Below are 27,991 nucleotides of genomic sequence, written 5' to 3'. Positions count from 1 at the left end.
GTTCTTTATGGCGTACGGCCCGATTTGATAAATTTGTGGGAAGATAACACTCTCCAGTCTCCTAGTGGGAGTTATATATGGGACATCAGTTGTTTGTTGATTAAGGAGATCCACCTTGAATTTAAAAGATCGTCCTAAGGTGCCTTGTGTCCAAAGGCATGTTATCATTACAGGTTGGGTCAGGATGAAATTATACTGGCAATCTCCCTGTTCAATAACACAGGATTTACGATCCCTTACGCCTGATATAACATCTGTTTTCGAAATTTGAGTGGCCTTCTTATAGTGAGATCCATTTACCATCCAACACTTTACTTCTACATTCTGCCCTGGTTTTCCCCAAATTCGTGGAGATCTGGTAGCATTCTCCCATCCCCATTCACTTTTGTCATACGGTCTGTTTTCCCGTAACACCACGGTCAGCAAAGTCAAATTATTTACTGGTCCCATCATTCCTGTATATTCCTTACGACCATACCGTAAATCACTGATAGTTATACCCTCTCCAGGAGAAATAGCTGTAAACAACAAAAACACACAGATAACAACACAAGAGAGATTGATCTCGTCGTTATCAGTGGCTCCTTGTCTGTTTCCTTTCCCGAGGCGGGCTTCGGTCGTGGCTTCGGTCGAGGGTTCGGTGTTTTTTCTTGACGAGTTCCAAACAGCAATGCCTGAAAACAAAGCACTCAGTTCTTGATTATTTCTCTGCTTTTCCATCATGTCCCACTTACATCAGGTTTAACTTTCCTGGATGGGACCCACAAAATTTTTCCGGAATTCTTATTTTTTACTGCAGCATATCCTCTTCCCCATACCAAAATAGACCAGCCCGATTCCCAAATACCACTATCTACCTTGATCTTAACCGGTGGCCCTTCCTCAATGATTCTTGGCTGCCAATGCTTTTGTATCGGGGTTCTTGTGTTTTCCCCACGCTCAAAATGATTATGCATATAATGCTCGTGCCAAAATCTCTCCTTGTTCTGATACCGGAATTCTTCCTGTATGTCCTCCGCCCTCCCCCAGGACGCGAATTTTTTCTCTGAGGAGACGGTTAGCCCTTTCAACAATAGCTTGACCTTGTGAGTTGCCTGAAATTCCTGTAGTATGTGTGATATTCCAACGGGCTAACCATTCTTTAGACGAACGTGAAGTAAAACAAGAACCATTATCTGTTTTTATATGGCGTGGCATTCCCAAAATTGCTATGGCTGTGGCCCAATGATGTTGTGCTGCCGTAGAACTGGTACGGCTGTGCTGTGTAGCAATAATGACTGTAGAGGACGTATCAACTGTCACTGCGAGCCATTGTCTTGGTGCCATTCGCGGTTCCATCATGAAATCTGTCTGCCAAATATCCAATGGGGTGAGACCACGGGGATTAACCCCTGCCCCTAACGCCGGCGCAGAATTACAATATGGACACATCTGCACAATTTCCCTAGCAACTGTGATAGGGATAGAACACGTTCGAGCTAACGCTTTTGCCCCTATGTGTAATGTGGAATGAAGATCACGAGCCTCTTGTAGGGTATATACCTGCTTCCTAGCCATTTGATCAGCTATTTCATTTCCTTTTGTAAAAAATCCTGGAACTTCAGAATGGCTACGGACGTGAAGAATAGCAACTGGCTCTGACCTGACCACTAAGGCATCTTCCAATAGGGCTGCAGTTACTGTATTGGGCTGTCCCTCTTTGCCCATACGCAGTAACATTTTAGCTACGAATGCAGAATCAGTAACGATGTTACAAGGTGTCTGAGGCCAAAGGCGTAACGCAACTGCCACAGCTCTGGCCTCAAGCATTTGAACACTTGCTGAACAATCTATTATCACCTTAGACTCCCATTTGCCATCCTGAGCTTGCCAGACAGCTACTCCTTGTCTGGTAGCTGAAGAAGCATCAGTAAAAATTGTTGGGCCGTCCACAGGGGTATCCAGTACTCTATACTGCAGTGATATCTGGAGAGGCCTTGCTAGATCAAAGATAGGCAGTGAGTCTGTGTAGCTAAGATTACCACTGAAATCATGGAGAACAAGGAAAACCTCCTCTGGCAAAGGTTGAGCGTTCCGAAAGGTTCCTGGTAGGTATATAATATCAAGGTCCTTTCCAAAGGCCCTTATTGCAGTAAGACGTGTTTTACGTAACAATAACGAGAGTTGCTCTAACCACGAGGTAAATGCTTTTGTCGGCTGAACAGAAAACAACCAGCACAATGGGCGAGGACGAGAGCTAAGGGCATGCCCTATTACAGCTGCTGATCCCTCCTGGCATCTAGTCACTGCGCCTTCTAGTGGCTGATCTGAATTCCACCTTGCAAGCGCGTTGGAGGAACAGGCTACTAGTATTTCTTGCCAAGCAGACTCCATCTCTGGTGTCCACCGTCTCTTTTCCTGAGGATTAGATCCCTTTAGCTGATCATAAAAGGGTTTCATAAGCCGTGGAGGTATGCCTAATGCATTTCGCACCCATTGCATGGCCCCCACAAGCTTCTGAACATCCCACAGGGTTGTAATATGGGGTTTAACTTTTAATCCTTCTGGGATCACCGTTTCAGATCCAAACCTGTATCCCAGGAACTCAATTCCTGGTTCTCTCTGAATTTTTTCTTGTGAAATAACAAATCCAGCAGTAGTAAGCACATTAACTATCTGCTCCTCTAACACTTGCAGCTGGGAATCACTTGGTGCTGCAAGCAACAGGTCGTCCATATAATGAGCAAGCTGACAGTTCGATAGTGACTGTCTTACTGGTTCTATAATTTTGCCTACTACCAATTGACAAATTATTGGAGAGCAAGTCATTCCTTGTGGAAGAACCTTCCACTGAAATCTTTGAGCAGGTCCCTGATTGTTCAGGACCGGGACAGTGAATGCAAAAGCCTCTCTGTCCTGCTCTGCTAGCGGAATAGAAAAGAAGCAGTCCTTAAGGTCAATGACCATCAGGGGCCATCCTTCCGGTATAGCCGAAAGTAGAGGTCCCCCTTGCTGAACCGGACCAAAAGGGATAAGTTGTGCATTGACTGCTCGGAGATCGTGTAACAGTCGGAAAGATCCCGATGCTTTTCGAATTACAAAAACAGGCGTATTCCAACTACTGAGTGACGGTTCTATATGTCCTGCATTAAGTTCTCGTGAAACAATCTGTACAAGCGCTGCTAATTTATCAACAGAAAGGGGCCACTGATCCACCCAAACGGGAAATATATCCCGTTTCCAACGCAACGGAATCGCATATTGCAGCGCTAAATGATGGACAGTGGCCCTTTTCATAAATTTGTCAGTTTTACTCCCATCTCAAAAAGAAAGTCCCTGCCAAGTATGGATCCTCCTATTGGTGCTAAAGTAGGAAGGATGATTACATTTTTTTCCATGGTACCATCATCATTGATGATCGCAAGCTCTACCACTCTGTCTGCCTTTCTGGTGGGCACATCGCCCCCCACACCCGCAATTGTTCTCCACATAAAAGTCGCGGGCCACTGCCGAGGCCAGTCATCTTCTGAGATGACAGTAATATCTGCACCAGAATCAAGTAAGGCTACAAAAATTACCGCTTTGGGCACCGATGATGGAAGATCTGGATCCATATATGACATCCTAACCGTAACGATTGGTCGTTCTTCTAAATCCATAGTTAATGCCACTGCGGACGTTGTGCTTTTGGCCCACCTAGGGATGACGGGAAGGAGTCCTGGGCCATTGGCTCCCTCCCTCTCCCGTTTCCCTGCAGCGAGATTCTAAATTTTTTACACTGACGTGCGACATGTCCGGCTCCGCCACATAATTGGCACCGTTTGTCTGATCCTTGCCCCATCTTCTTAGGGCACTGTGCTTTGAAATGGCCACGCTGCCCACACCTAAAACACGGGCCTTTATTCTTTCCTTCCTTGACCCGATTGGCGTCTATCATTTCCTGCATGGCGGCTGCTAATCCCTCATTAGTTAATGGTGCAACTTTCTGATGATCTAACACATATTTAATAAGCTCCCCTGGGGTAGTTAGGTTACCCGGTGCTGCTCTGATGATTTGCTGGATGTCTGGCAACGATTTCTGTTTAAGACATTCTATTATGACTGCGGATTGGACCTCCCTTGGGAGATCAGATCCCTCCACTGCGCGAATTAGGCGATTCGCAAAATCAGAAAATGACTCAGAGTGGCTCTGCTTTATGTCTGCCCACGGATGCACAGGTTCCGCAACCTTAGCCACTTCTCGCAGGGCTTGGAGGGCTGCCGTTGTAACAGCTGCCAGCTCTCCTGGTCTGAGCATTGCTGCTTGGCCCTCCGGGGATCCCACCATTCCATCTGCCAGGCCCTGAAGACGTGCAAGATTAGTTCTCTCGCCTCTGCGCTGGCCGTTGGCTGGATGGTGGGGGTCCCGGTTGGCAGCAGCCACCACAGCTTGAAGTAGTCTATTCCATTCATCATTCCACAGGGTGTATTGTACGGGCTCAAGAATAACATGCATAAGGTTCACCGCATCATATGGCAAAAGACTAGAAGCCATAAGAGCTTCCACTGCTGCCATAGTAACAGGGGAACGCAGGCCTTTGCTCTTAACTAAATCCGAAAGACGAGTAACCGCTTTGGACTCCAGAGGAACCCAAGCTGGACCCTCTGGTCTTATCACCACCGGCAAAGTGAGAGCGACACCTGTTGGATCTGCGGCCTGTATATCCTCCCTCACTCGAGCCCAATCAGTGAGGGTAGGCAGGCCCCATGAAGCTGTCGATATGGGACCACGCCCCTCCTGGGTGGACTCCAGGGCCATCCCCGTCGGAACGCTCCCCCCACAGCAAGGCCGGGGACAATCCACGCCCCTCGGGGGGTGGCCACCGTAGCAGGCAGAATCGGGCAGTAGGTGAGTCCCGCCCCCACTGTCGCATTCCACAGGTTGTATCCCAGCCCCTCCAGACATCTCTCCCTTCTCAAGGACCCTCTTATCAGCTGTACTAGAAGTTATAGCACTTTCCTCCACCGACCCCCCTTCCCCGTTATCTTTACAGGGCTTAAGCGAAGGATATATGCTGCGAGCCGGGTACGGAGGCGGGTCCTCCTTTTTATGGTATGATTGCTCCTGCTTCACTTCGTTCTTCTTTATCTCCAGGGTCGTTGTTTCTGGTAGGGCCGAAGGAGTCAGCGCCATCTTGCCCTCTGGCGAATCTGTAGGGGAGACAAGACCCCCCCCTGGCCCGAGCCCCAGCAGCTCCCTAGCACGGTCACCTGCAATCTTCTCCTCTTTTGCTTTCTTAAGAGCTGTTAAAATCAATCCCCACACCTTAATCTCTGCTGCTTTCTGATTAAACATTGCCCTCTGTGAGAGCGCAGCAGTAAACGAATCCCAATTATTAGGATCATATAAATCAGAAGGGGATGATAGTAATCCCTCCTTCTCCAGCAACAAAAGTGTCGCTGATATCTCCTTCTTAGAAGGAACATTTTTGCCGCAATAATTTTTGCATGCATGGAAAATCACCTTTATGACGGCTTCCATAACGCCTCCGGCCGAACATGCACCTGGCCTCTTCTGGCGTTTCCCCCCTAGCGTCCTAGGGGAATCTTGGCTCCTTTTCCTGAGCCTCCCGCCTGACGAGGAGTAATGCGCACTCCTCCCCGTCCCCGGGTTACCACTACTCCGCGGATTTGAATTTACCGCTACCGCAGTGGGATCCTGCTTCCGGCAGGCAGCTGACTCACTCCCAGGAATCACGTCGATCGGGGTCACCACTTGTTGCTTTTCACGCCCGTACCGAATTTCCCGGGAGACCGCAGCTTGGCCAATTACTGAGGCGACACCAATATGATGAGCAGCAAATGGCGTTTATTACCCGTATACACTACCTTATATAGCCTAATTACTTCGTCTACGCCCCCAAGGGGGCACATCACACATCAATCATTAGAGCAGGGAGGGAGCTTAACACATCAGACCCCGCGGGGGGGTCTCGCAGTTTCGCAGTTGCTGACAACACCAATATGTCACCACTAACCCAGCAGAGTTGTGCCAATGTGTCACTAATATACCGAGCAGAGCTGTGCAATGTGCCACCATCAAAGCCAGCACAGCTGTGCCAGTGTTGCCCCCGTTAAAAGTAGCAGAGCTGTGCCAATGTGCCACCATTAAACCAAGCAGAGCTGTGCCATGTGCCGCCATTAAGCCCAGCAGAGCTGAGCCAAAGTGACACCAATAAGCCCAGCAGAGCTGTGCCAGTGTGCCACCATCAAGCCCAGCAGAGGTCAGCCAATGTGCAACCACCAAGCCTAACAGAGCTGTGCCAATGTGTCACCATTAAAGCCAGCAGAGCTGTGCCAATGTGTCACCATCAAACCCAGCAGAGCTGTGCCAATGTGTCGCCATTAAAGCCAGCAGAGCTGTGCTATGTGCCACCAACAAACCCAGCAGAGCTGTGCCAATGTGCCACCATTAAACCCAGCAGAGCTGTGCCCATGTGTCACCATTAAGCCCAGCAGAGCTTTGCCAATGTGTTACAATTAACTAGTCAAGTGAGACAGACCATGACTACAATGCTGACCTGTAACCAGGCACAATGCAGCTAGAGCTCCTTCTGCAGTCAGTGGAGCAGCTTCCCCACCTCCAGATCTACAGGCAACATGCACACAAAGCACAGCAAGTCTGTCCATACTCCACACTCACAGAGAACAAGTTAACAAGTTGAACATTTACATTAATTTTGCTAAGTCACTATTCAATGCAATGAATAAGCTATTTGGAGAAAATAAATAAAAAGAGAGAAATCCCCACGATCTTCTACTTCTCACAAGCCAGGAAATGCAGCAGGCATCCCTCCATCCTCACCACCACAAAGTGTCAGCAGTCCCAGCAGTGCCTGTCTCCAGTCCTGCGCTTTTCGAGTTCCTCTCCTGCCTCTGATGTAGCCCTGACCAGGCCCTGTTCTGCCCCCATTCCGTTCAGCCCATTTCTGTTCTTGTCTTGTCCCTGATCCTCCACCTCACCTTGCCTGTGTTCCTGTCCCTACCCTGACCCTACCACTACCTCCACACCTACTCTCACCCTTTTCTTTATCCTCCTATCACTGCCCGTCCCTCTCTTTTCCCTCTCCTGCCCCTGTCCCTATCACTCGTCCTGCCCCTATCCCTACACGTTTCCCTATCCCACCCCTCTCCCTCTCCTGTTTCCTTCCCTTCCCTATCCCTGTGCTGTCCCTGCTCCAGGCTGCCAACAGAATCCCCTGGCAGCCCACCACCAAGTTGAAGGGAAACTGTAAACCAGGAGAACAGAAGTGTGATGAATGAGAGGGGAGGACAGAGAGGGCAGAAGAGAAGAAAGAACACAGGTAAGAGGAGCAGAGCTAATGGGGCAGGGGAAAACAGGAGATGGCAGGAGAGAATGGACAAGAGGGAAGAGCAGAAAGGCAGTGAAAAAAGGATTCCTTGAAAATAAGTGTTTACAGCTTTATTACAAGACAGGATGCCTCACAATAAGACGGATGGTTTTCCAATTCCTGAATTACAGAGGATACATAAACAGAGGGGTTAAGAAACCTAGCAAGAAAGTGTCACATTCTAAAGCAAAAGACACAGGAACAATTCCAGCTACTGCACTCCCTTGAGAGGCTCGGTGGGACTCTCATCTGCTCACAGGGCCCAACGCGGGAGGATCAGCTGCTCTGGGGGAGAAGAATTGGGAACCATGTTCCAGTTTGTATCCTTGGAAGGAGGCTAGGGAAGCAGCTCCACATAAAGACAAGAATGAAATGATGGCCAAGCTCCAATGCAACGGGTGCAGGACCAACAACCCCTCGTGCAGCTCCAAATATTTTGGAAAAACGGGTCCTCGCAAACTGTAAGAGCCTTAAATGACCCCGGAGCGGAGGCCTCCTTAACATATGGGAACCCCAAGAAACGTGAAGGACAACTGGTAGTTATTATAGGGTTGGGAGGGAAACAAACTGAAGCTGTACAAACACAAATAGAAATGAGAATAGGAAACCTCCCACAACGGCTGCATCCTGTGATGACTGCCCCCGCCCCAGAATACATCGCAGGGATGGGCATTCTAAAATGACTAACACTGAATCTCCCCAGTGCTCAGCCCCAGTTTGGAATAAGGAATTGCATTCACGCTCCAACAATTTCAGTGGGAAAAGTAACAATGCCTGCTGCAACTGAAGTAGTGACAGTGAAACAGTACAGGACCTGGGGGGGGGAGGGAGCATGAAGAGATATCAAGGACAATTAATGATTTATTGGGTGCCGGAGTTTTGAAGTCAACTACTGCAGCTCGGAACAATCCAATATGGCCTGTCAAAAAGCGGTGGGTTGTGGGAGGAATTAAACAAGCTCACCCCGCCTCTCACAGCGGCTGCAGCAGGTAGTGTTGCTTTAACAGAAAAAGCTCAGAACCATTCCAGAGCAGAGCATGCTGCAATTGATTTAGCTAATGCTAGCTTCTTCACGATCCCGATTGCAGAGGAACGCCTTCCCGTGGCAGAGGTGACAAGATCCTGCCTGCAGATGGCCTCGGGGACGGCTGCGCAGCCCAACCATCTGCCACAGAACTGTGGCTGAACATCTGCATGACACCAAACTGCCTCCTCACGTGCAAACAGTTCATTACGTAGATGACGTCCTGACTCAGGGAAACCGAGGAAGAGGTGCAACAAATGCTGGAATTGGTTGTGGATCAGATGAAACAGAAAGGCTGGGAAATTCATCCTACTGAAATTCAAACAATGACATTTTTAGGAATTCAGAGGCATTTTGGGCATTGGGGAATACTACCCAAAACTCAACACAACATTTTAGACTTGGCAGTACCCTGTAATAAGAACGAGGCACAGCAGTGTATTGGGCTGTTTGGTTTTATGGAGACAGCACGTTCCATACCTAGGACAAATTTTAACCCCGTTTATATACAAAGTGACAAGGAAGAGTTGGAGGGGGAAACGAAATGCAGGTTGCCTTTGAATTAGCAACAAAGGCTCTTCAAAGGGCCTCAGACTTACGGCCCATGCAAAAAGCAGAAACAGAGTTAAACGTGTCTGCAAATGGGGCACGTGCCAACTGGAGCTTCTGGCAAAAACAGGGAAAGGAAAAGGTTCCCTTGGGTTTTGGAGGCAGAAAACTCATGTCACGAGAGGTGTAATGGATGCAGATTATCAAGGATGAATCAAATTCCGTTCAACAGCAGTGAACAAGATTTAATTAAACCCAAGATTTAACTCAACCCCATGACAGAACAGCACAGTTCTTGACACCGCCAGTTTTAAAAACGGTTGTGAGAAAAGGAGATCCACCTCAGATCACCACCACTCTGGAGAACTATGTACGTAGTGTATCATTTTATTTTGCAGATCCTGCACGACTGGATTTACCCGCCTACCAGCATGGTCCATTTGGAAAAAGACACCATCCGTGTGCCTGGATGTGAAGAACGGCCTCACCTGACATTATCCCCAATGCCTGCTGTCAGAGCTTGTGACCTGAGTGCAGTGATGGCATTGCTAACGGCACGCTGCCACTGTGACCAAGGCACAGGTTGGATGAACAGATTGATAACTTTAGGACAAGGTTGAACAACTTTGCTCTTTCTTGCTAACTGCCACGTGTGTGGAGGCCCAGGAGGATGGGAACACTGGATGTGGATGGCCTGTGCAACCCAAATGGTGGGATAGCAAAACGAGTGCAGCCCATGAGGGAACAGAGCTCTGGGCCAGGACAGCAATCCCTGCCAGATGCAGCAATACAGAGAAATGATCAGAGAAACGGGGAAAAACAGAAACTGAAACACGTCCAGATTACTTCACATGTCCCACACCTGTGGTGACTCAAAGACCACACCTGCCACGTCTTCCACAGCGAGGTGTGTCCATACCAAAATTAAGTCTTGACACGAGATTTCTGACTTACGAATACTGAAGCCATCTTCATCGTTTGAAGGAAAGGGCTGAGCTGTTGGAGGCTCTGCTCAGCTACATTTCTGCCCGTCTCAAGTGCAGTTCAAGTGTAGATTTCATACACAGCAAGGTGTGAAGAAAATCTCCCCCTTCAGTCCTAGAGTTAAAGAAAGTTCAAGCAGTAAATATCAGGCTACAACAAAGCCCAAGCTTCTGAGTTCAAGGACATCCTCTGAAGCCTGATTTAAGGCAGTAAAATTCACCTTCTTGCCTCAGGTTAATATCTCCAAGCTATTTTCAAAGATCTTTTCATTTCCTCCCAATACATTTGCATACAGCTAGTAGGACAAACAGAGCTAATAAAGAGAGCCAAACACATACAGTGAAGGCATGAAAGCCCAGCAGTTGCAGCAGTGGGGGAAACACGCGCCTGAGATCAGAGACTGCAGGGAATGCTCCTTTGTGGGTGGGATTTAAGTCACACCAGGCACAATGCTCTGCTTTTGAGAAAGGCTGCTTTAACAGCACGCCGTCTGGGAAAGCACACTCTAACCAGGTTTGTGAAGAGCCTCCCAAATCCTCACAGTCTTACTGCTCTGGGAAGCACGAGGTTCTCTTCTCAAAAACATTTCTTACCAGTGCATCCAGCGAGCACGCACATCCGATGTTGTGACAGAGAACATGGGCAGAGACCAGCAGGTTGGAAGGTTGTCACCTTCGGGCCGGATCAATACTACAGATATCCGGCAAGCCCTTCTGTAGCAGAAACACGATTGCTAAAGCTGAGTAACGTCCAGTGGGTGAGTATGAGTAAGGCGAGGCTCAGCACAGTGCTGAGGGATCCGATACTGACATGCCATTGCAATTCAGTGCACAGGATGGAAAGGCAGTAAGGTGGGCCCGAAGATGGAAAAGGCCAGCCGTGTGCTGCACTGTCACGCTGGAACCACATCAATCACTACTCTCAAAGCGTGTATCTGCTAAAAGGCTGCAGTGTTTGAGACCTCCAAAACAATCTGCATCACCAGACTAATCAGCACTTTATGCATGCACACCAAAGACCCCAAAGGTCCTCTCAGAAGAGACGAGTAAAACATCCTTACAATACTTCCACATGCAGGATTCTACTTCTGACTTTGTAATTCCGTATTATAAAACAAAAGAAGGCTTCTTTCTTGCAATACCAGTTATTAACAGCACTTTTACAATCGAGTATGAGAACTAATCCACTCACCTCTACAGGATGGAGTTGCTCAAGAACATCAGAGTTTGCAGATTTGGAATGCCACACCTGAGGAGTTTTCAGGAAATACTGCAATGAAACACAACATTAAATAAAAATTAACCCAACACAGCCACGTAATCTAAACTGACCTTGAAAGCTGCCAGTGTCTAACTACTGTTATCCTGAAGTTGTGGATCTCATTAGAAGCCACCAATTTACTCAGCCAGCCATTATAAGCCTTAATTTTTCATAATTGCACACTGGCTGATCCAAAAGTAATGCCTCCTGTCTTATAAAGCCGGCCCACAACATCACAGGTGGATGCTGGTGGGATGACAGCAGAGGTTGAACCTTCCTGCCAGCATTCAGTTACATTTTGCAGCCATGCGGCAGACAGCAGCAGAGGGCCAGAATGACAGCACAGCACCTGACATGGAAGTGCTCATGGAGCACAGGGTGTCCCTGAACTCCTCCACACTGAAAACATCGCACCACTGACATCCATCAATGCCTGCAGAATATTTATGAAGCCCAACACGTGGAGGTGAGCACAGTGAAGCAGTGGTGGTGCATTTCAGCAGTGGCAGCAGCAATGCAAGATGAGCCACCCAGACAGCAAATGGATTTATTTTAATTATTGTTACTCCTTTTTAAACAAGCACAGCACACAGGCTCTTGCTCAACACTGGAGAGAAAAAAAAAAAAAAAAAAAGAAAAAGGATAGTTAATGGTGGTGACCATGTTGAGAAACAGCTTTGTAGCTGAGAACTCGCCCTATGTATCCATTGTCATTTCCGTGGAAATAAATAGGAGGCATTCCTTTCAGAGCAATCTACGTACCTCAGTGAGCCACCATCCTAATACTGCAGTAATACTAATAATAGGAACAGAAAAACACAGACTCTCAGAATATCTTTTGTGGGGATGGAACAACAAAACCAACACTGCAGTCAGCTGCAGTTATTCCCTGGGAAGGAACTGATGCCAGCAGAAAGGTCACGACCACTTCCAACACTCAAACCACAGCAGCATGTCAGAGCACGCAGCCTTGGAATAAACCCCAAGGATAAACCAAACTGCGTCTCTGTTCCAGCCAGTTTTTCTTCAATATACACACACAGACTGGGAGGCACTAACCCTACAAATTCGTTGTACCACTGTGTTGTATGGTAAGAAGAAAAGCAGGATGTTTGAGACTTTGTCAGGCACAGCACCTGCAGCACTGGAGGCGAGCAGTTCTGAATTCTGGTATCTGGTCGTAATTTGCGTGCATGCACAAGAAGCAGTGCAACTCACTTCACCAAGCGTAATTCAATGCAACCAAATGTACTGAAGGTGTACTTACAAGACTCTGAGGTAGAAAGCTGCTCGCTGAGGGGAAGGTTGGAAATGAGGCAGGGGAGGCCTGACAGATTGAGTGATTGTCTGCAAAAGGAAAGGAGCAGAAGAACTGTTCAGATGACATGAAGCCATTTTCTTGAACGCTGTTATACATGCAGTAACGAACAAAGAATGAAAATCAAGGCATTTCCCTTCGCCATCACCATATGTGCCACCTCTCCGCAGAGCTGCGGCACAGGCAGCACAAGACTGCTGGCACAGTAATTGCCAAGCCACGTTTTCAGAAGCCAGCATGACAAAGTACTTCCCTTTTGCCATGCACAAAGAAATGCTGGCTTACACAGACGAGAGTCTCAAGTGGGATAAGAATACAAAGGTTCTTCACTCTATTTTCTCAAATTGAAAGGAATCAAATGTCCACTTAAGGATAAAACAAAGCAATAAAACAAACACCCATGGAAAGCACACTAACCTTTGCAGGCCCTTCAGATCAAAGTGCTCCAATAGCAGTAGCTATAGAAGCTGTTATGCTCTACAGTTCCTCTGGTAGCTTTGTGGTTGGAGGTGGTGATCTTTGCGTGGGCTTTGGAGTGTTTGTTTTTAAGCACCAGTAAGAAACATCACCAGCCTTTTATCTGCACACCAATAAAGCAGAGAATACAGCTCTGAGCAGCCATCTGCCAGGACTCGTTTTAAGAAGCAGTCAAGGGAGTTGACAAGGCCCCATTTTCCAGGTCTTCTGATCTGGTCCTCAATGCAATCTGTTGCCAGGACCTTGAACTTCACAGCCACAGCATGCAAATACAGTTTAATAACAGAGTCTTACAGAAAACAGTGGCTGGCCTGAAATCGTGCATCTGTATGCAGATGAGCAAAAAGGGCTCAAGCCAGGGTTTAAGATTTATCACATCATATAAATGCACAATACGTGCACTTCAGGAGAGATCCTGAATTCTCCTATAAATATGCTCATTTAAAAAAAAAAAAGTTAAATTCAGTAGCTTCCTCAAATTAAAATTCTGCCTAAGTTCAGTGAAAGACAACGGTAACACAGAGAACTCAGGCTCAGAGGAAATGAGTCCAGCAGAAAGATAAGCCTCCCTTCACCAGGAAGAATTGATTTATGATACAAAAGCCAAGATAAGAGCAATACTGCATTTACAGATTTGGACCTGTTCTATCATAATTTCTGCATGCAGGTCGGGCTACTGGAATGCTAAACCAACGGGGCTGGTGTTATCACAAAGGGCTTGTAAAAGGAAGAAAACAGGAGCAGCATCAACCTCCAAATAAGATACTAAAGCATACGAGAGCCAGGAAGTCACGTGGCAAGCCTGTTAAACCTTTAAATGTGCAGGAGACAAGACAGCCAACTCAAATTTCCTTTGACAAGCATGCGGATGCTTTCTGCTGAGCTCTGTTTCAGTTATTTCAGACCACGCACTCTTTATTTATCCAAAACAGAGTCACATCAAAGCTATCAGCTTTGAAATGATTGTGCTTAAGATAGTGGTGCCTTCCCTTTCTTTAATAAGGCTTTTTTTAGATTACTAATTGTTTCACTGGAAACAAAGTCTGTTTCCTAGTCTGTTTTAAGACCATCTCTATGACTTCTCAGCAACTTTCGTCCAGATCACAGTTTGGCAAGAAAATGTACAGAAGACAGTAAACATATCAAAAGACTGCAGCACATTTCAGACTGGATTCTCAGAAAGAAGTTGTACAGATACCCCAGATAACAAAATCCTTACACCTATTCTTCATAACTGAACACAAACAACCTGAGAGAGACCTTAGCAAACGTACAGACAGATTACCTTGATGATGTTAAAACACAGAGCTCTTACTCTGTGCAAAAGGCAGATCAGAACATGCAATAAAAACCTGGAGCTGTGTACCAATAATTTAAGGGCATCGTATCCGTCGGAACGTCACTGGAGAATCTGAAGGAATTCCAGATCCCTGACTTATAAAATCAGCTGTTTGCCAGCCAGTCAGAAGATGAATTTGTGCAGTTCAACTGCAGCTTCCTATGTAGCATACACTGACTTACCAGCTTCAGATAATAACAAACCCCAAACACCCCAGGATCTGATCCTGTGCTCCTCTTAGTGCTTCGTGCCTGCAGCTACCACAACAGGTCAGGAAGCCAAGCAGGCACAGGATGAAGGCCTCCGCTCTGGAGAAAAGCAGACAAGCAAAGCACGTGTGATAACAAGGGAACTTCAGCAGCACATTTCACCTTTCAGAAGGAAAACAGACACACCTTGATCCATTTGCAATCAAATGCCCTTTCGTTCCATATCTGTAAAGCAAAAGGTAAAAAGCCATGTTGAGAAGTGAGGATGTGCCGACATGTCAAATCGCATACACAGAAACAAATCTTCCACAGCCATTACTGAACTCTAAGGCTTTGGTTGGCCAAAGGAAATCGCTCCGATTGGTTCTGGCAGCCCTCCAGGGAAAAAGTCTGTATGAAAATTCAAGGCAGGTGCTTATTTCTCTCAGCCTTCGGCCCGCAGCCTCACTGAAAAGAACAGTCGTGCTGGGAGAGCTCTCTACAACCCTTAGCCCTGTTACACATTATATGCCATGAGCAATAGCATGTAACAGGCTCTTCAGCTTGGGAGATGATGCCTTTTTCCACGGTTTCTCATCAAGCCGTGGCCATACAGAATGTCAGTAACAACAGAAACAAGATATTACTGAAATACTTCACATGCAGAACTTATATTCTACTGTAAAAGCACAGCAGGGCAAAAACTCGTGTCGGACACACACCTCCCAGCCCACCCCCTCCAAGGTCCATTTCTCAAGCTTCAGTGCCTTACCAGAGTGCACTGACTGAAACAGTCAGCAGCAGGAAGGACAACGCTCCAGAAGAGATGGACACTGCATGTACCTTCCCACACTGCAACACAAAGGGCAGACTTTCTCAGTGGGATGGGAACCACAGCTTGAGAAGCTTCACTGAGGACAGTGAAAATTCAGAAGTGCAGCTTCATGATAAATCATTTATATTCAGCACAGTGAGCAGGTCTAAGCACTAAGGCCATTTGACTCGAGAAGATTATTGGCAAGTCCCTGCCTAGGATGTTATGCTATTGCAGAAAGGCAAAAGCTGGCTGAGAGAAGCACCAAAGCAAGCATAGCAAGTCCTAGAGCTTCCCTGCCTTGTCTGGTGCCACATGAAAACATCGGTCCCTTAAAGTAATGAAGGGTCAGACGTGTTTGTTAGAACAAAGAGCATATAAACCCTAAGGCTTGGATTTACCACTCAGCTCAATTCGGAGGCTCCTCTCTTCAGCTTCTCTCATCAGCCACTGCTCACAGCCTCAGAAGTCACTCTCACCATTTCCATAGGCACATGGCAGGTCTCGGGGCCATCTGGGAAGGAAACAGACATTAAAAAGACATTATAATGTTCTCTTTGCCCACTTTGCATTGTTCACTATATTAACTTAGCATAAATGTTTGAGGATTTGTCCCTTTTTTTTTTTATTGGGGGGGGGGGGGGCGCTTGGAGGGGGGAGAAGCAGTTTGTTTTTTGCTTTATTAAAAAGGAACAATGCTTTCTTTTGTGCATCAGAACGCAATCAGCTATTGGGCGTTTTCTATTCCTAGATGCGATAATGCTAAAACCTGCATTTATGATCACCTTCGTCTCAGCAACCACTGGGAAATTCACTGCGTTAGGATCATAAGGGAAAGAAAATCACCGTTGAAAGCACAATTAGCAGATAATGTCCACGTGGTGACGTATGGGGTGAGAGAGCGAGGGGGGGAAAAAGCAGCACAAATTGAAATGCAGTTCCTTCTTCACAGACTTTGCGCACAGTGATCATAGTCCAGTGAAATGCAGCAGCTCATCAAACTAAAGTAACACAACTCCTTCTGGTCTTCGCACTCTGTAAAGAACTTCCCCCCGACTTCCAACCTCAATCAGCCCTCCCTCAACTCAAAGCCATTTCCCCTTGTCCTGCTGTTATCTACCCTTTCAGAGTTGACTCCCCTCCTGTTTGCAGGCTCCCTTTAGGTCCTGAAAGGCTGCAATGAGGTCACCGTGCAGCCTTCTTTGCTCCAGGCTGAACAAGCCCAGCACCCTCAGCCTGTCTTCGTAGGGGAGCTGCTCCAGCCCCCTGATCATCTTTGTGGCTCTCCTCCAGACCCTCTCCAGCAGCTCTTTCTTGTGCTGGGGGCTCCAGACCTGGAGGCAGTGCTGCAGATGGGGACTCATGAGAGCAGAGTAGAGGGGGACAATCACTTCCCTGACCCTGCTGCCACCCCTCTGCTGATGGAGCCCAGGATCCCATTTGCTTTCCCAGCTTGTAAGAGCACACTGCTGGCTCATGTTAAGCTTTTCTTCCATCAAGACCCCCAGGTCCTTCTTGCCGGGCTGATCCCAACGACTGCTCCTGCCAGGCTGTTCCCTCCTCTAAATTGTGGCCCCGTGCACCACATCCAGGTGGTTTTTAAACACATCCAGGGATGGTGACTCAACCACCTCCCTGGGCAGCCCGTTCCAGTGCTTAACAACCCTTTGCATAGAAGTTTGTCCAACCTCAACTTACCCCACAGATGTGACAATGGCCTCTGGCTTCTGGGGTGCTTCTCAAAGGAAACCAGCGCACAGTGTCAGGAGTGGAGGAGGAAGAAGCAGCCGAGCCTGCCGCTGACGCTGCCATTCTGCGTCCCTCCCCAGGACTCCCACACCTTCCTCTTCCCAGCCCCGCTCGGCTCCTAGCAGGCTGCAGACACCGCTGAGGTACTCACGCTCCACGGCCGTCATCTTCCCCTGCTGCCGGACCGCTCTCTGCAGGGCTGCGCCGAGTTCCTGCCGCTCCTGTGCTGACGGATGGAGGAGTTTCGTGCCGGCACCCACAGCACGCGGTCCCCGGGCTGCCGGCGGCACGGCAGGACGCTCCGCTCTCTCCCATCGCCCCTCAGCTCCCGCATCCTCCTATTATCCGCCTAAGGATACGAAGACCCTGCAGAGCGGTCCGCACAGGCTGATCGACGGCCGACGCCAACGGCACGAGGCTCAACACCGCCACTCGCCGGTCCCGCACTTCGCTCACAACAACCCCAGGCATCGCTGCAGGCTGGGGGCAGAGCGGCAGGAACGCCGCGCGGAGCAAAACGAGCCGGAGGCGCGGGCCCCGGAAGCGGAGCGGGCAGCCAGGCCGGGGCCATCCGAGACGCGCGGTGATGACGCAACGACGGAAAGCACCCCGCGCGGAGCGCCCGCCTCGTCCCGCGGACCGACCAATGGCTGCGCGGCGAAGGCGGGGCCGAGCGGCGGGCTCTCCGCCGATGGCGGGCGCGGGGCTCCGCGCGGGGAAAGCGGCGCTTCGCCGCCCCGCGTCCCCGCCGCCGCCCGCCCCATGCCTCGGGGCCCCGTCCGTCCCCCGTAAGAACCGAGCCGTCCTCTGGAGTCGTCGTTGCGGCAGGGCGCCGCCGAGCCGTGAGAACTGGCCGCTGACCGCGAGCGGCGGGATTCGCCCGGTGTCCGAGAGCGGCTTCTGGCTGAGCCGGGCAGCCCCGAAAGTGAGGGAGCGACCCCGCGGATCGAGACGCGATCGAGCCCGGCACGCAGTCAGGCGGACGCCTTCAGTTCTCGCTCGGCTCGAACGGTCGTCAGCGCTGTGCTGAGCTGCTGCCCCGCAGGTGGAGGACCCGACTGCCATTTTCCCGAGAAGACAGCCGGCGGCGCTGGCGCTGACCAATGAGAGGGAGGCCGGGGGCGGGTGGGCGCAGGCGCTGACCAATGAGAGAGGGGCCGGAGGCGGGTCGGCGCGGGCGGTGACCAATGAGAGGGAGGCCGGGCCGGGCCGGGCCGATGGCAGCTGGCGCAGCTGGCGCGCCGCCTTTCCCCGCGGCTGAAGCGGCCGCTTCTGAAGGCGGGGCGCCCGCGTGCGCTGCGGCAGCCCGAGGTGGAGTCGGAGGGGCCCGGCCGGTACAGCCCGGGCCGGCAGGCCGCAGCGCGGCTGGGCGAGGCTCCGAGCTGGCGGGCCTCTGCCCGGAGGGACCGCATCCAGCACGGCAGGCGTCGGCTGGTTAGCGTGCGAGGCCGGGACAGCTCGCAGGCTGCGGCTCCGGGGCGGGCACAGCAAGTCGCAGCGCCGGTGACATCAGCCGGGCTGCTGGAGCCTGAGTGCTGTCGCGCTGCGTTTCCATGCCGACGGCGGCCCCCCCCGAGGAGCCGAGGGCAGCTTTCTGCCGTGTTTGTTACCCGATGAAGCCCGTTGCGGGGGGGCTGGGCAGACAGCCTTGCCACAGAGGCCCGTGCTGCAGCGGGATTGACAGCACGACTCCTTTTGTTTCTCCTTGAGCCCTGGCCAGGCTTCGGGGAGAAAACCGAGAGGAGAAAGAGGGCACCGGCTGTTCCCCCGGACTGCTCCGTCGATTGGTTTATTCCGTGCTAGAAAGGCTGGAGCTGCTTGCAGCGGCTCTGGACGCCTCACCCGTGGGATGGATGCATTGCTGATGGATGCAACTTCCCTGTGGTTGGGAGAGGTTCTCCAGATCCTCATTGCAAACGGGCTCCCCAGTGGCTGCGGCTCTGGGTGATGGTTAAATACTGGGGCAATTGGTGATGTACCTTCCTTCATCGCTGCGCTCACGTGGCAAGGAGCAGGCCCACTGCCTTGCTTACTGCCTTTACTGCTAGCTTCTCCTTTGGCTACAGACGCTGCCACTATTATTGTTTCTACTATTTTGTCGTAGGCAGTAAAATAAGCCTATCCCTAAGATGTTGGTGTCTTTGTTCTCCCTGTTGAGCCCATCAAGTGGCACAACAGCATCAGCACATGATGGGCACGTAACTTGGACATCAGCAACGTGACTTGAAAGGCCAGCATTGGGAACGTCTCCTTTGGAGAGAGACTGGGAGGTTTGGGCTCGTTGAGCCCGGAGAACAGAAGGCTCTGGGGAGACCACGTGGCTGACTTTCAGCACACGGGGCCTCACAGATCACCCAGTTCCAACCCCCTGCTGCGGCCAACAGCGAGATCAGGCTCCCGGTCAGGTTACCCAGGGTGCCATCCAGCCTGAACTTGAGCACCCCTCAGGACGGGGTACGCACAGCGTCTCTGGGCAGCCTGTGCCAGCAGCTCACCAGCTTCTAAGTGAAAGACTTCCCCTGGACGGGTTTATTTTTCTGATGTGTGTGGGTGAGGTTTCTTTGCTCTGAAGTGCCTACTACTTGCAGAACTTGGTAGAAAAGCATTTCTGGAACTTGGAAACCCTGCTTGAATGGCAACAGAGCATCTCCAAAGGCACCAGGTGTGCCTGCGTATGCCGGAGGATGACGGGAATCCTTCTGCAGCCTCTCTTGCCAGCGTCTGTTGCCTCCACGGCACCTGCTGGCATCTCGTCTGCCTGCAGATACCGCAATGTAACACTCAGTCTATGGGAGAGTCGGCACTGAGCAACATTTGTGTGGGCTCCAGCAGAAAGAGTGCTGTGTGATGCATGGCAGGCATGGTGCAGGGCTGACCGCCTCTCGCGCTCACCACCCAGCCTCTGTTGAGCTGAATTCAGCCTGTGTGACACGTGGCAGGTTCTTGTGCCATTTGCTGAGTAAACCACAGCGACTGTCGATAATGATATTTCAAGCTCGTGAGGTGTGTGTGCCTGAGAACGCACAGGGTTTTGTTTATTTAGCAGACGTGAAACAACTTCTCTTACTAAACCATTAAAGTTAGGCTTGCGTTCTTTCGTAAAACAATTTAGTAAGTTAACTGGAACTCCTCCTGGAAGAGGAGCTCCCCTCTCCGTGCCGGTGACCTAACAGAGCTCCAGGTGACACAGGCTGATGTCACAATGCCTAACAGAGCTCCAGGTGACACGGGCTGATGTCACAATGCCATTAGCTGCCTCACAAGCAGATCTTCCCCGGGGCAGCGGCAGGGCCGGCACTTCCCTGTGGGTCCTGGGTGCTGCTGCAGCACTGCTCAGGGGCTCTGTCCTTCTGCGACCAGGAGTCGGCTCCAGCGCAGCCAGGCTGCACTGGGTGACCCTCACTGACACGTGGAGGAGCAGGGGCGCTTTGCAGAGAATTGTTGGTTGGTTGAGGAGCCTTGTTGGTGGAGGCCATCCTTAGTTCTGAGCTGAGGCTGTCGGCAAGCCACATGGAAGGCTGCTGGACTGCGAGCATCAGCTCAGAGCTGGCCTCCGCGTTCCCAACGCTGCTGGAACTCTCTGCCGAAGGTAAGGCTTTCCAGACCCCCTTCCCAAGGCATCGCACGGGGCTGTCAGCTGTTAGTCCAAAGCCGCAGCTCCTGCCCTCTGCGCTTGGCTGGACGTGGCTGGGGGCCGCTGCAAGAGCCCCGCCAAAGGGTCCCGCTGGGCTCTGGGGACCACGTGGCAGCCAGCTCCCGAGAGTAGAGCTGCCCATAGCCCCTGGGTTCTGTGATAGGGCAGTCCAAGGCCAGGTTTCCCTGGGAGAGGGTGTTTCTGTAGATTCCAGCTCTGGGAAGAAAGACATCCTGTATCCCAGAGGCTTCCTATGTCCCCATTTCCCCTTGGGGCTCTGAATAAGGCTGAAATCGGAGCAAAGCCCAGCTCCTTAGCCATGGTGGTGTTTTTCTGCGTGTGCCTGTATCGATCGCTGTCTGTGTGAGGAGCTTGCCAAGAGGTTGTGAAGAGGCTGGCCTGGAGCCTGACTTGTCTTTTCTTTCCTTTGCAGAGATTGTGGCAGTCTGGGACGCTGTGTCTCAGTACATCCTGGAACAGATGAAGCTGGACAAGGTGGGCTGGTGTCCTGGTGGCCCTCGCCCTGGAGAGGGGTTCAGTCCTGCCGAGAGCCTGGGCTCCGCAGAGCAATCCCTCCCTGAGCACCACAGCAGCACACTGAGCCCAAGCCGGGTGCTCAGAGCGGCTTGTTGGCCAACTGGGAGGGAAACCCATGGCCAGAGCTGCCCTGATCAAGCATTTGGCACACACAGGGGCTTCGCTCTGCCCTGCGGTCAGAATGGGGAGAGCAAAGGGAGAAATGGGTGGGGGGTTTTTCTGGCTGTGCCAGGGATAATCCGTGGCAATCAGTCCCAGGCTTCAGCCCTGTGCTGTCAATGCCTGGGCTCTTCTTTAGCCAAGGGATGCTGGGAAATACTGTGCGGAGGTGACATATATAGCAGGGACGTATATATATATATATATATATATATATATATATATATAGACGTATAGCAGGGACCACAGATGTTTTCCAAAGCTTTCCAGAGACCCATCTCGCTCCCCTGTCCGTCAGGAGTGGGGAGAGCAGTGACCCCATGCTCCTGATGTTCGTGGCTTTTGCCGCCCCTAAAGTACACGCTCATCAGCCATTATGTTTTTTCCCTGTGCAGGGAGTCCTGGTTCCGGGACTCGGGATCTTTGCTGGGGTCCGAGAGCAATTCCACAGCAAAGAAGAGGTGCTTTCAGTCCGAAGACCCGTCTTCGAACTGAACATCAGGGTGCTGTGGCTGCCGGACCTCCAGTCTCCCAGCGACATCATCCCTGGTAAGAAGGCAGCAGCCACCTTCCCCTTCCCACCCCACGTCCGGGCCATCTGTGTTCTCCCTGCTCTTTGGAAATGGCAGCGAGCAGCAGAGAATCATCTGCAAAGCTCGGGGTGCAGTGCGAGTTCCTCCCAAAGGAACCGCAGCCCAAGAGCTGTTTCTCCAAAGGACCTTTTCTGTGGATTTGGTTATGAATGCTGCATGGGCTGGCTGTGGCAGTGAGAATGTGCCTTCTCCTTGCAGACAGCATCAAGATTGAGCCGCTCAACTACCGGCAGCTCTCGCGAGCCTCCGGTGTCCCGCTGCACTTGGTGCCGCGCTGCGTGCGGGAGAGCGTCCTCTTCTACTGTCACCTCCTGAGGAACAAGACGCCCGTCCCGTTTGTGTTCAAGAACCTCGGCGTTATGACCTGCCAGGACAACTTCCTCTGCATGAGGTTCTTCTGCAGCTGCGTTGAAACGCTGGAGAGCAATGCCCCCATCCTCGCACTGATCCACACTGTAAGTTGAGGAGGTTGTGAGGTGCACCATCGGATCACCGCTGGCCAGCCTGGACGTGGCAGGCCAGTCAAATGCCTTTCCCCACGGTTGCCCGCACGGCTTTCTCCAGGGGCAAAGAGATTTCCTGGATCTCTGCCCCTGCCTGGCAGTGCTCTTGCACAGCCTCACTATTTGGCCATCCTGCTCCTTCAGAGCAGAACAAAGCTCTGATGTTCATGGATGAGGCTTTGGTGGACAGTAGCTTTCTCTTGGCATGGGAGCCAGGCTTGCTTCCTGTCAACAAGAGCCATGAAGAAATGGCCTTGGCTAGCCTCCAGCAGGTCTGTGTCCCTTTGCAGAGATTCTGGACGGAAGATCTTGCTGACTTCGGGCCAGAGACCACCGCCCGTGGGATCCGCTTGTTCCCGAGGTGAGTGCGTTTCCTCTGCAGCTCTTAGCTGGCCAGCAGACAGGCTTCCTTCCCACCTCCTCCTCCTCTGGAACATGCCCTGCTGGGTCTCCGTGCTCAGCATCCAGTCGGGGAGAAATCCTGGAAAGTCTGGCTCCTGGTTAACTACTGCTGCTTTTCGGCTGTGTGTGTCTTCTCCCGGAGTGATGGGGGATCGCGGTTGTGTTACTGGTGCCCAAGCAGGAAAGGAAAAGGGTGCCACGCTTTGCATAGCACATGGAATAAATACCACCGACCAGCTGCGTGGGGCAGGAGGTCATCCTTCTTCAAGGGTTGTCACTCTCTGTTTCCAGGTTTCAGCTCACCGTGAAAAAGAGCAGAGCAGAGGCTGCTGCAGACAAGAAATCCGCAATAGAGCGGAAGATGAGTAGAGGTGAGGGAATGGGTCCCAGCTGTGGGGAGGGGGGCCCTGTCCCGTGCCGGGTGACCGGATCCAGGTTCACGTGCCGTGCCCATGGGGCTGCTCTGAAGAACTTCTTTCTCTCTTGGTTGCAGGAGTCTCTGTCGGCAGGCTGCTGCCAAAGCGGAAGACACTTACCCCCCCCATGCTGCAGCGCAAGCCAGGCTCAAGGCAGCAAGAGTTGGCGAAGGAGCCTCCTACCAGGTGAGGGCCTTGGGCAAAAAGAAGGAGATGTGCGTGCTCGTGTAGGAGCGGCCTCCCCTTCGGAGCTGCCAGCTCTCAGCACCCAGAAAGGCTCCTGACACACGTGTGTCCCAGGGAGGGCCGTTCTCTCCAGGGATGGCAAGTGCGCAGCACGATTTCCCGAGGCAGACACACCAGCTTCGTGTTCTACCCTGGTCCCCGGTCCCTGGGGGAGCTGAGTGCTGATCCCTATTGATGGCAGAAGCTCTTCTCCCTTCAGGGGTCTCTCCGCGTTGCGCCAGAGCCCATCTTTTACGGTTGTGGGAGCACGGGGAGGCCAAGGTGCCCCGGGCTCCTGCAAACTCCTCTTGTGTCTGTTTGCAGCGCGCTCCCACCGTGTGCAGGCAGCTTCCGCAGGACAAAGAAAGGAGAACAGAAGGAAGCATCTATTGCCCAGACCAGCGCTGCACTCCCTGCCACTGAGGAGTCTAAGAGAGTGCTGCAGGTACGGGCTCTGCCTTGCTGCAGGGACTGTGCTGCTTGAGACTGCACCAATGACGGAACGGTAGAATCATAGAAAAGTTTGGGTTGGAAGGGACCGTTCTGATCACCTGGTTCCAATCCCCTGCTGCAGGCAGGGACACCTGTCTCTAGACCAGGTTGCTCTAAGCCCGACCCAGCCTGGCCTTGGGAACTTCCACAGGGAGGGAAGCAAAAGCCTCTGTGTGTGCAGTGATCTGGAGCACAGCCCTTCGGGTGCCATCATTTCACATTTCTGTCCGCTCCTTCAGCTCCTCTTCGGTAGATGGGGGGTGCTGCACACCTTCCCTGTCTCTTCTCACCTCCTGGCCTGCCACCTGCCACAGCACACACAGGGGCCGTGAGAGAGGAATACGGCCTCTGAGCCACGTTGGCCACGAGATGCGGATCCCTGGCTTTGGGGCCCCTGGTCCTTCAGGGGCAAAGCAGTGCTGACAGGCTGGCAGAGGAGAGGAGCAGGAACGGGGAGCTGAAGGAAGGCCCCAGGGGCTGAGGCTGATCCTGTATGCTGCTGTGTCTCTGCAGGAGCTCCGGAAAGTGTCTGCGCTCTGGAAAGAAGCAGACCACACGTGGCCCGTGCACCAGCAGCAAATAGAGCAAGCACGGGCAGAAATGGCGGCATGGGAAGGCTGGAGCGCAGGGAAGGACCAGCGTCCACCCCAGGTACTGTCAGGGATCGACCCTGCTGGCAACAGCTGCTGAGCCAGGGTGTGAGCTCAGCAGGGCGCAGGGGGTGGGAGCGGGACGGGCGCCGCGCAGCATGGCAGGGGCTGGCCCGCTCCTCCTGGGAGGAGAGCTTGGCACGGCCCTGCAGGGAGAAGGGAAGGGCGGCGGGAGCTGTGGGCCGGCAGGGCCGAGTCTCCTGCTTGCCGGGGCCTGCTGCAGGGCCCTTGGCAGAGGGCCTCTGGGGAACAGCCCCGTGCTCCCAGCCACTTTGCTGACAGCGTCTCCTCTTTGGCAGCTGTTGGCCAGGGAGAGCGTGCGTGTTCCGCATCCTCCAGCCCAGCCCAGGGGACAGAAAGAGGGAAGGAGGTGGAGGAAGGACGTGGATCCTGTGCCAGCAAGTAAAATGGGGACAGCGACCAAGCTGGCACTGCATGCTGAGTAAGTGTGTGTGGGCTCTGCCAGCTGCCCGAGGCACTGGGGCAGCTGTGACTGCAGCTCAGGGACAGGCACGGCCCGGGCCAAAAACTGCTGGCGGGGTGCAAGGCTGGGGACACACAGGGGGCAGCAGGGGATGCGGGGCCGGGTGAGGGCAGAGGCAGGGGCAGCTCGGCGGAGCCCGAGGGATGACTTTCTCCTCCTGTTGCAGCCTCCTTTCCCCGCGAGCGGCTCAGGTGCTCCAGAAGTTGGAGCCATACCTCCATCAGCAAGAGGCTTTTGCCAGCACTGCAGAAAGAAACCGGCAGAAGCTGGAGCTGAAGCGGCAGTTCCCCAGGTGAGCTCCATAGGCAGCAGATCCCGAGAGCCGGGCTGGAGCCCAGCCTTGCCTTGCCTTGCCTGCGCTCAGCCCTAACGCTCTGCGCTCTGCTCTTCTCGCCTCTCTAGGGCTCGATGCTCGCACCGCTCCAGAGAGGAAGGTGCAGCCAACGGTGGTGACCGCGGTGGAGCTGTCAGCAAGGGGGCTGGGAAGCCGTCCAGATTTCCACCTGTGAATGGAAGATCGTAGAATCAAAGACTGGTGGGATGGCCTGGATGGAAAAGGACCTTGACGATCATCTGGTTTCAACCCCCCTGCCGTGTGCGGGGTCACCCACCAGCAGACCGGGCTGCCCAGAGCCACATCCAGCCTGGCCTTGAATGCCTCCAGGGGCATCCACCACCTCTCGGCCAGCTGTTCCAGCACGTCACCACCCTCCTTGTGAAGAACTCCTGCTAACATCTAACCAGATTATCCCCCCTTTCACAGTTAAAACCACTCCCCCTTATCCCACCACTATCCAGCCTCGTCAACGGCTGTTCCCCCTCCAGTTTACATCCTCCCTTCAAGAATTGGAAGGCCACAATGAGGTCTGCCCGGAGCCTTCTCCTCACCAAGCTAAACAAGCCCGGTTCTCTCCACCTTTCTTCACAGGAGAGGTGCTCCAGCCCTCTGATCATCTCAGTGGCCCTCCTCTTGATCCAAGAGCTCTGCGTCTTTCTTGTACCGGGGTTCCAGCTCTGGACGCAGTACTTCCAATAAAAATGAATTGGCTTTATTTCCACTCAGTCTGCTGGTGTCGTGTCTGTCGCCATCAACTGACGTGAGGAAGCTGGAGCCGTGCTTTAAGAGAGCAGTTTGAGTGGCAGCGAGAGCTGCTCCCAAGGCCCGGCAGGCCCATGCTCTCCAAGAGTGAGTTCCCAGGATGGCAGCCATCTCTGCCGTCCGTGCATGTTTCCTGTGCAGAAGTCGTGTGTCCCCTCGTATCCCCATAGCTCCCTCCCAGCAACAGAAATGCTGTGGCAGAACCGCAAGGGAGCTCCATGGGGACAAGGAGCAGAGGCAGGGGCATGGGGAAAACGAGGGCATCTGAAAGGCCTCTCCTTTCCCCAGAGGGCTCGAGAGCACTCCTGCCTGCAGCTGGGGACTGTATTGCAAAAGTGGGTTTGCTTGTAACTGTAGCCAGGGAGTTTCAAACCAGCTGTTACACTGCTGTCTGGAAGGGGAACATCTACATTCTCTCTCTGAAACAGAGGAAATCATCCGACCTCTTGCGCTAACAGCATTGGGACAAAGATTTGAGGTGGCAGTCTGAAGGGCACATTGAGCTTGACTGGAACAGCTGTACTGTAAGAAACCATTTGTCTTTCCACGGGGGACACGGCTGGAGGGGAAATCCGAAACGGGGGAAATGAGGGGAATCTGGTAAGGCAGATGATTGGCAGGCACAGCTCTGAGCCCAGGGAGGTCTTGGAGTGGATGCTCCCAGAAGAGATGCTGAGACTCATGCGAGATGAGGAAGTGATGCGAGACTGCAAGCATGGCTTCACCAAGGGCAGATGGTGCCTGAGCCACCTGGTGGCCTACAATGGGAGTGACAGTACTGGTGGTCCCAGGAGGGGCAACTGATGCCATCTCACTCCGAGGCTCCCGGTTTGATGTCCAGGAGCTGACCTCCTCGTCTTGTCTAAAGCCTCTCTCCTCCTACCCTGTGGTTTTTGTGATCCAGCAGGGACCATGCAGGGACACACAGTAATAACAAAAGTTAATGCTGCATGATTCCATGACTTGCACGAGGGGCAATGGGAAGGGAAGGGAGGGAAACTGGTGAGAGACGCAGCAAGGTAATGGAAGGGAAAGGAGACCGGAAGGAGACGCCCCATGGGAAGGGAAGGAATGGGAAAGAAACCGTGAGGAAACGCCATATGGGAAGGGAAGGGGATGGGGGAGATGGTGTAAGGGAAGGGAAGGAGATGGGACTGGGGGAATATGCCACATGGGAAAGGAAGGGAAACAGGGTGAGACACCACAAGGGAAGGAAAGGGGACCGGGGGGAAACACTGCGAGGGAAAGGAAGCAGACTGGGGGGGACGCCACAAGGGATGTGAAGAGTAAAAGATGGTTCACAGAAACAAAGGGTAAAAGAGAGTTGACAGAAGCACATGTGCAGCGGCTGCTAAAAGGATGAGGATTGTGGACAATGGCACTGGGACGGTGAGGGCAGTAGCGAACATAAAGACAAGAGTCTGAGAACAGCCCGAGGACCTCCGGCAGGTAGGCGATAAGATATCCTCAGGGCAGGCTAGAACTGGATCGGGAGCTGCCCCTCCCGCAAGATCAGAAGTTTACAGTGAGGAAGAGGATGATTCTTCATCCCACCACCACCAGGAGGAGACCCCCATGACTCACCCTGCACATGTGAGGGGGAGGGACTACATGCTGATGGGTTCTCACAAATGTAATAAATATGCATCCAAATTCCTGGAAACAATTGATCATGTATTAGTTTGGCCTTTATCTGTAGCATGCTTTTTCCTCACGGTGTGCAGG

General features: G+C 52.2%; 2 protein-coding genes across 5 annotated transcripts; one reads left to right on the top strand and one right to left on the bottom strand.

Moving 5' to 3' along the window:
• Window positions 1–322: 322 nt before the first annotated feature.
• Window positions 323–17,643, bottom strand: LOC122188945. 3 transcript variants are annotated; one of them, XR_006181678.1, is made up of 8 exons: window positions 17,022–17,643; window positions 15,725–15,837; window positions 15,282–15,361; window positions 14,717–14,755; window positions 12,455–14,629; window positions 9,898–11,196; window positions 6,540–6,607; window positions 5,770–5,790 (listed from the first exon to the last, which is right to left on the bottom strand). XR_006181678.1 is itself a non-coding variant. In XM_042887635.1 (2 exons), the coding sequence occupies exons 1-2, from the start codon at window positions 6,646–6,648 to the stop codon at window positions 3,641–3,643; spliced, it is 2,259 nt and encodes a 752-aa protein (XP_042743569.1). In that variant the 5' UTR covers window positions 6,649–7,112; the 3' UTR covers window positions 3,630–3,640. The 3 variants fall into 3 exon arrangements, 1 of the variants encoding a protein (XP_042743569.1); XR_006181679.1 differs by lacking the exons at window positions 5,770–5,790; window positions 6,540–6,607 and adding an exon at window positions 323–674; XM_042887635.1 differs by lacking the exons at window positions 9,898–11,196; window positions 12,455–14,629; window positions 14,717–14,755; ... (1 more) ...; window positions 15,725–15,837; window positions 17,022–17,643 and having other exon boundaries at window positions 3,630–5,790; window positions 6,540–7,112.
• A 187-nt stretch (window positions 17,644–17,830) lies between these two features.
• Window positions 17,831–26,225, top strand: LOC122188952. Of its 2 annotated transcripts, none has more exons than XM_042887641.1 (12): window positions 17,831–18,117; window positions 21,140–21,201; window positions 21,798–21,951; window positions 22,194–22,450; window positions 22,789–22,859; window positions 23,192–23,271; window positions 23,394–23,502; window positions 23,866–23,986; window positions 24,547–24,684; window positions 24,983–25,125; window positions 25,334–25,459; window positions 25,570–26,225. In XM_042887641.1, the coding sequence occupies exons 2-12, from the start codon at window positions 21,187–21,189 to the stop codon at window positions 25,688–25,690; spliced, it is 1,335 nt and encodes a 444-aa protein (XP_042743575.1). In that variant the 5' UTR covers window positions 17,831–18,117; window positions 21,140–21,186; the 3' UTR covers window positions 25,691–26,225. The 2 variants fall into 2 exon arrangements, with proteins under 2 accessions (XP_042743575.1, XP_042743574.1); XM_042887640.1 differs by lacking the exon at window positions 17,831–18,117 and adding an exon at window positions 18,487–20,661.
• The last annotated feature ends 1,766 nt before the right edge of the window (window positions 26,226–27,991 follow it).

This window comes from Lagopus leucura, unplaced genomic scaffold, assembly GCF_019238085.1.
Source record: "Lagopus leucura isolate 7727_CA_CO unplaced genomic scaffold, USGS_WTPT01 Super-Scaffold_100099, whole genome shotgun sequence".
Classification (NCBI taxonomy): domain Eukaryota; kingdom Metazoa; phylum Chordata; class Aves; order Galliformes; family Phasianidae; genus Lagopus; species Lagopus leucura.
The sequence above is the reverse complement of the archived record's forward strand: the minus strand, read 5'-3'. Positions and strand labels throughout refer to the sequence as shown.

Coding starts and splice junctions, on each gene's coding strand:
- LOC122188945 (XM_042887635.1), bottom strand. CDS start 6,648: ATGGACAGACTTGCTGTGCTTTGTGTGCATGTTGCCTGTAGATCTGGA. Junction 5,791..6,539: donor TGCATTGTGCCTGGTTACAG/GTCAGCATTGTA, acceptor GTGTCGCCTCAG/TAATTGGCCAAGCTGCGGTC.
- LOC122188952 (XM_042887640.1), top strand. CDS start 20,583: ATGGAAGGCTGCTGGACTGCGAGCATCAGCTCAGAGCTGGCCTCCGCG. Junction 24,685..24,982: donor AGGACCAGCGTCCACCCCAG/GTACTGTCAGGG, acceptor CCTCTTTGGCAG/CTGTTGGCCAGGGAGAGCGT. Junction 25,126..25,333: donor AAGCTGGCACTGCATGCTGA/GTAAGTGTGTGT, acceptor CTCCTGTTGCAG/CCTCCTTTCCCCGCGAGCGG.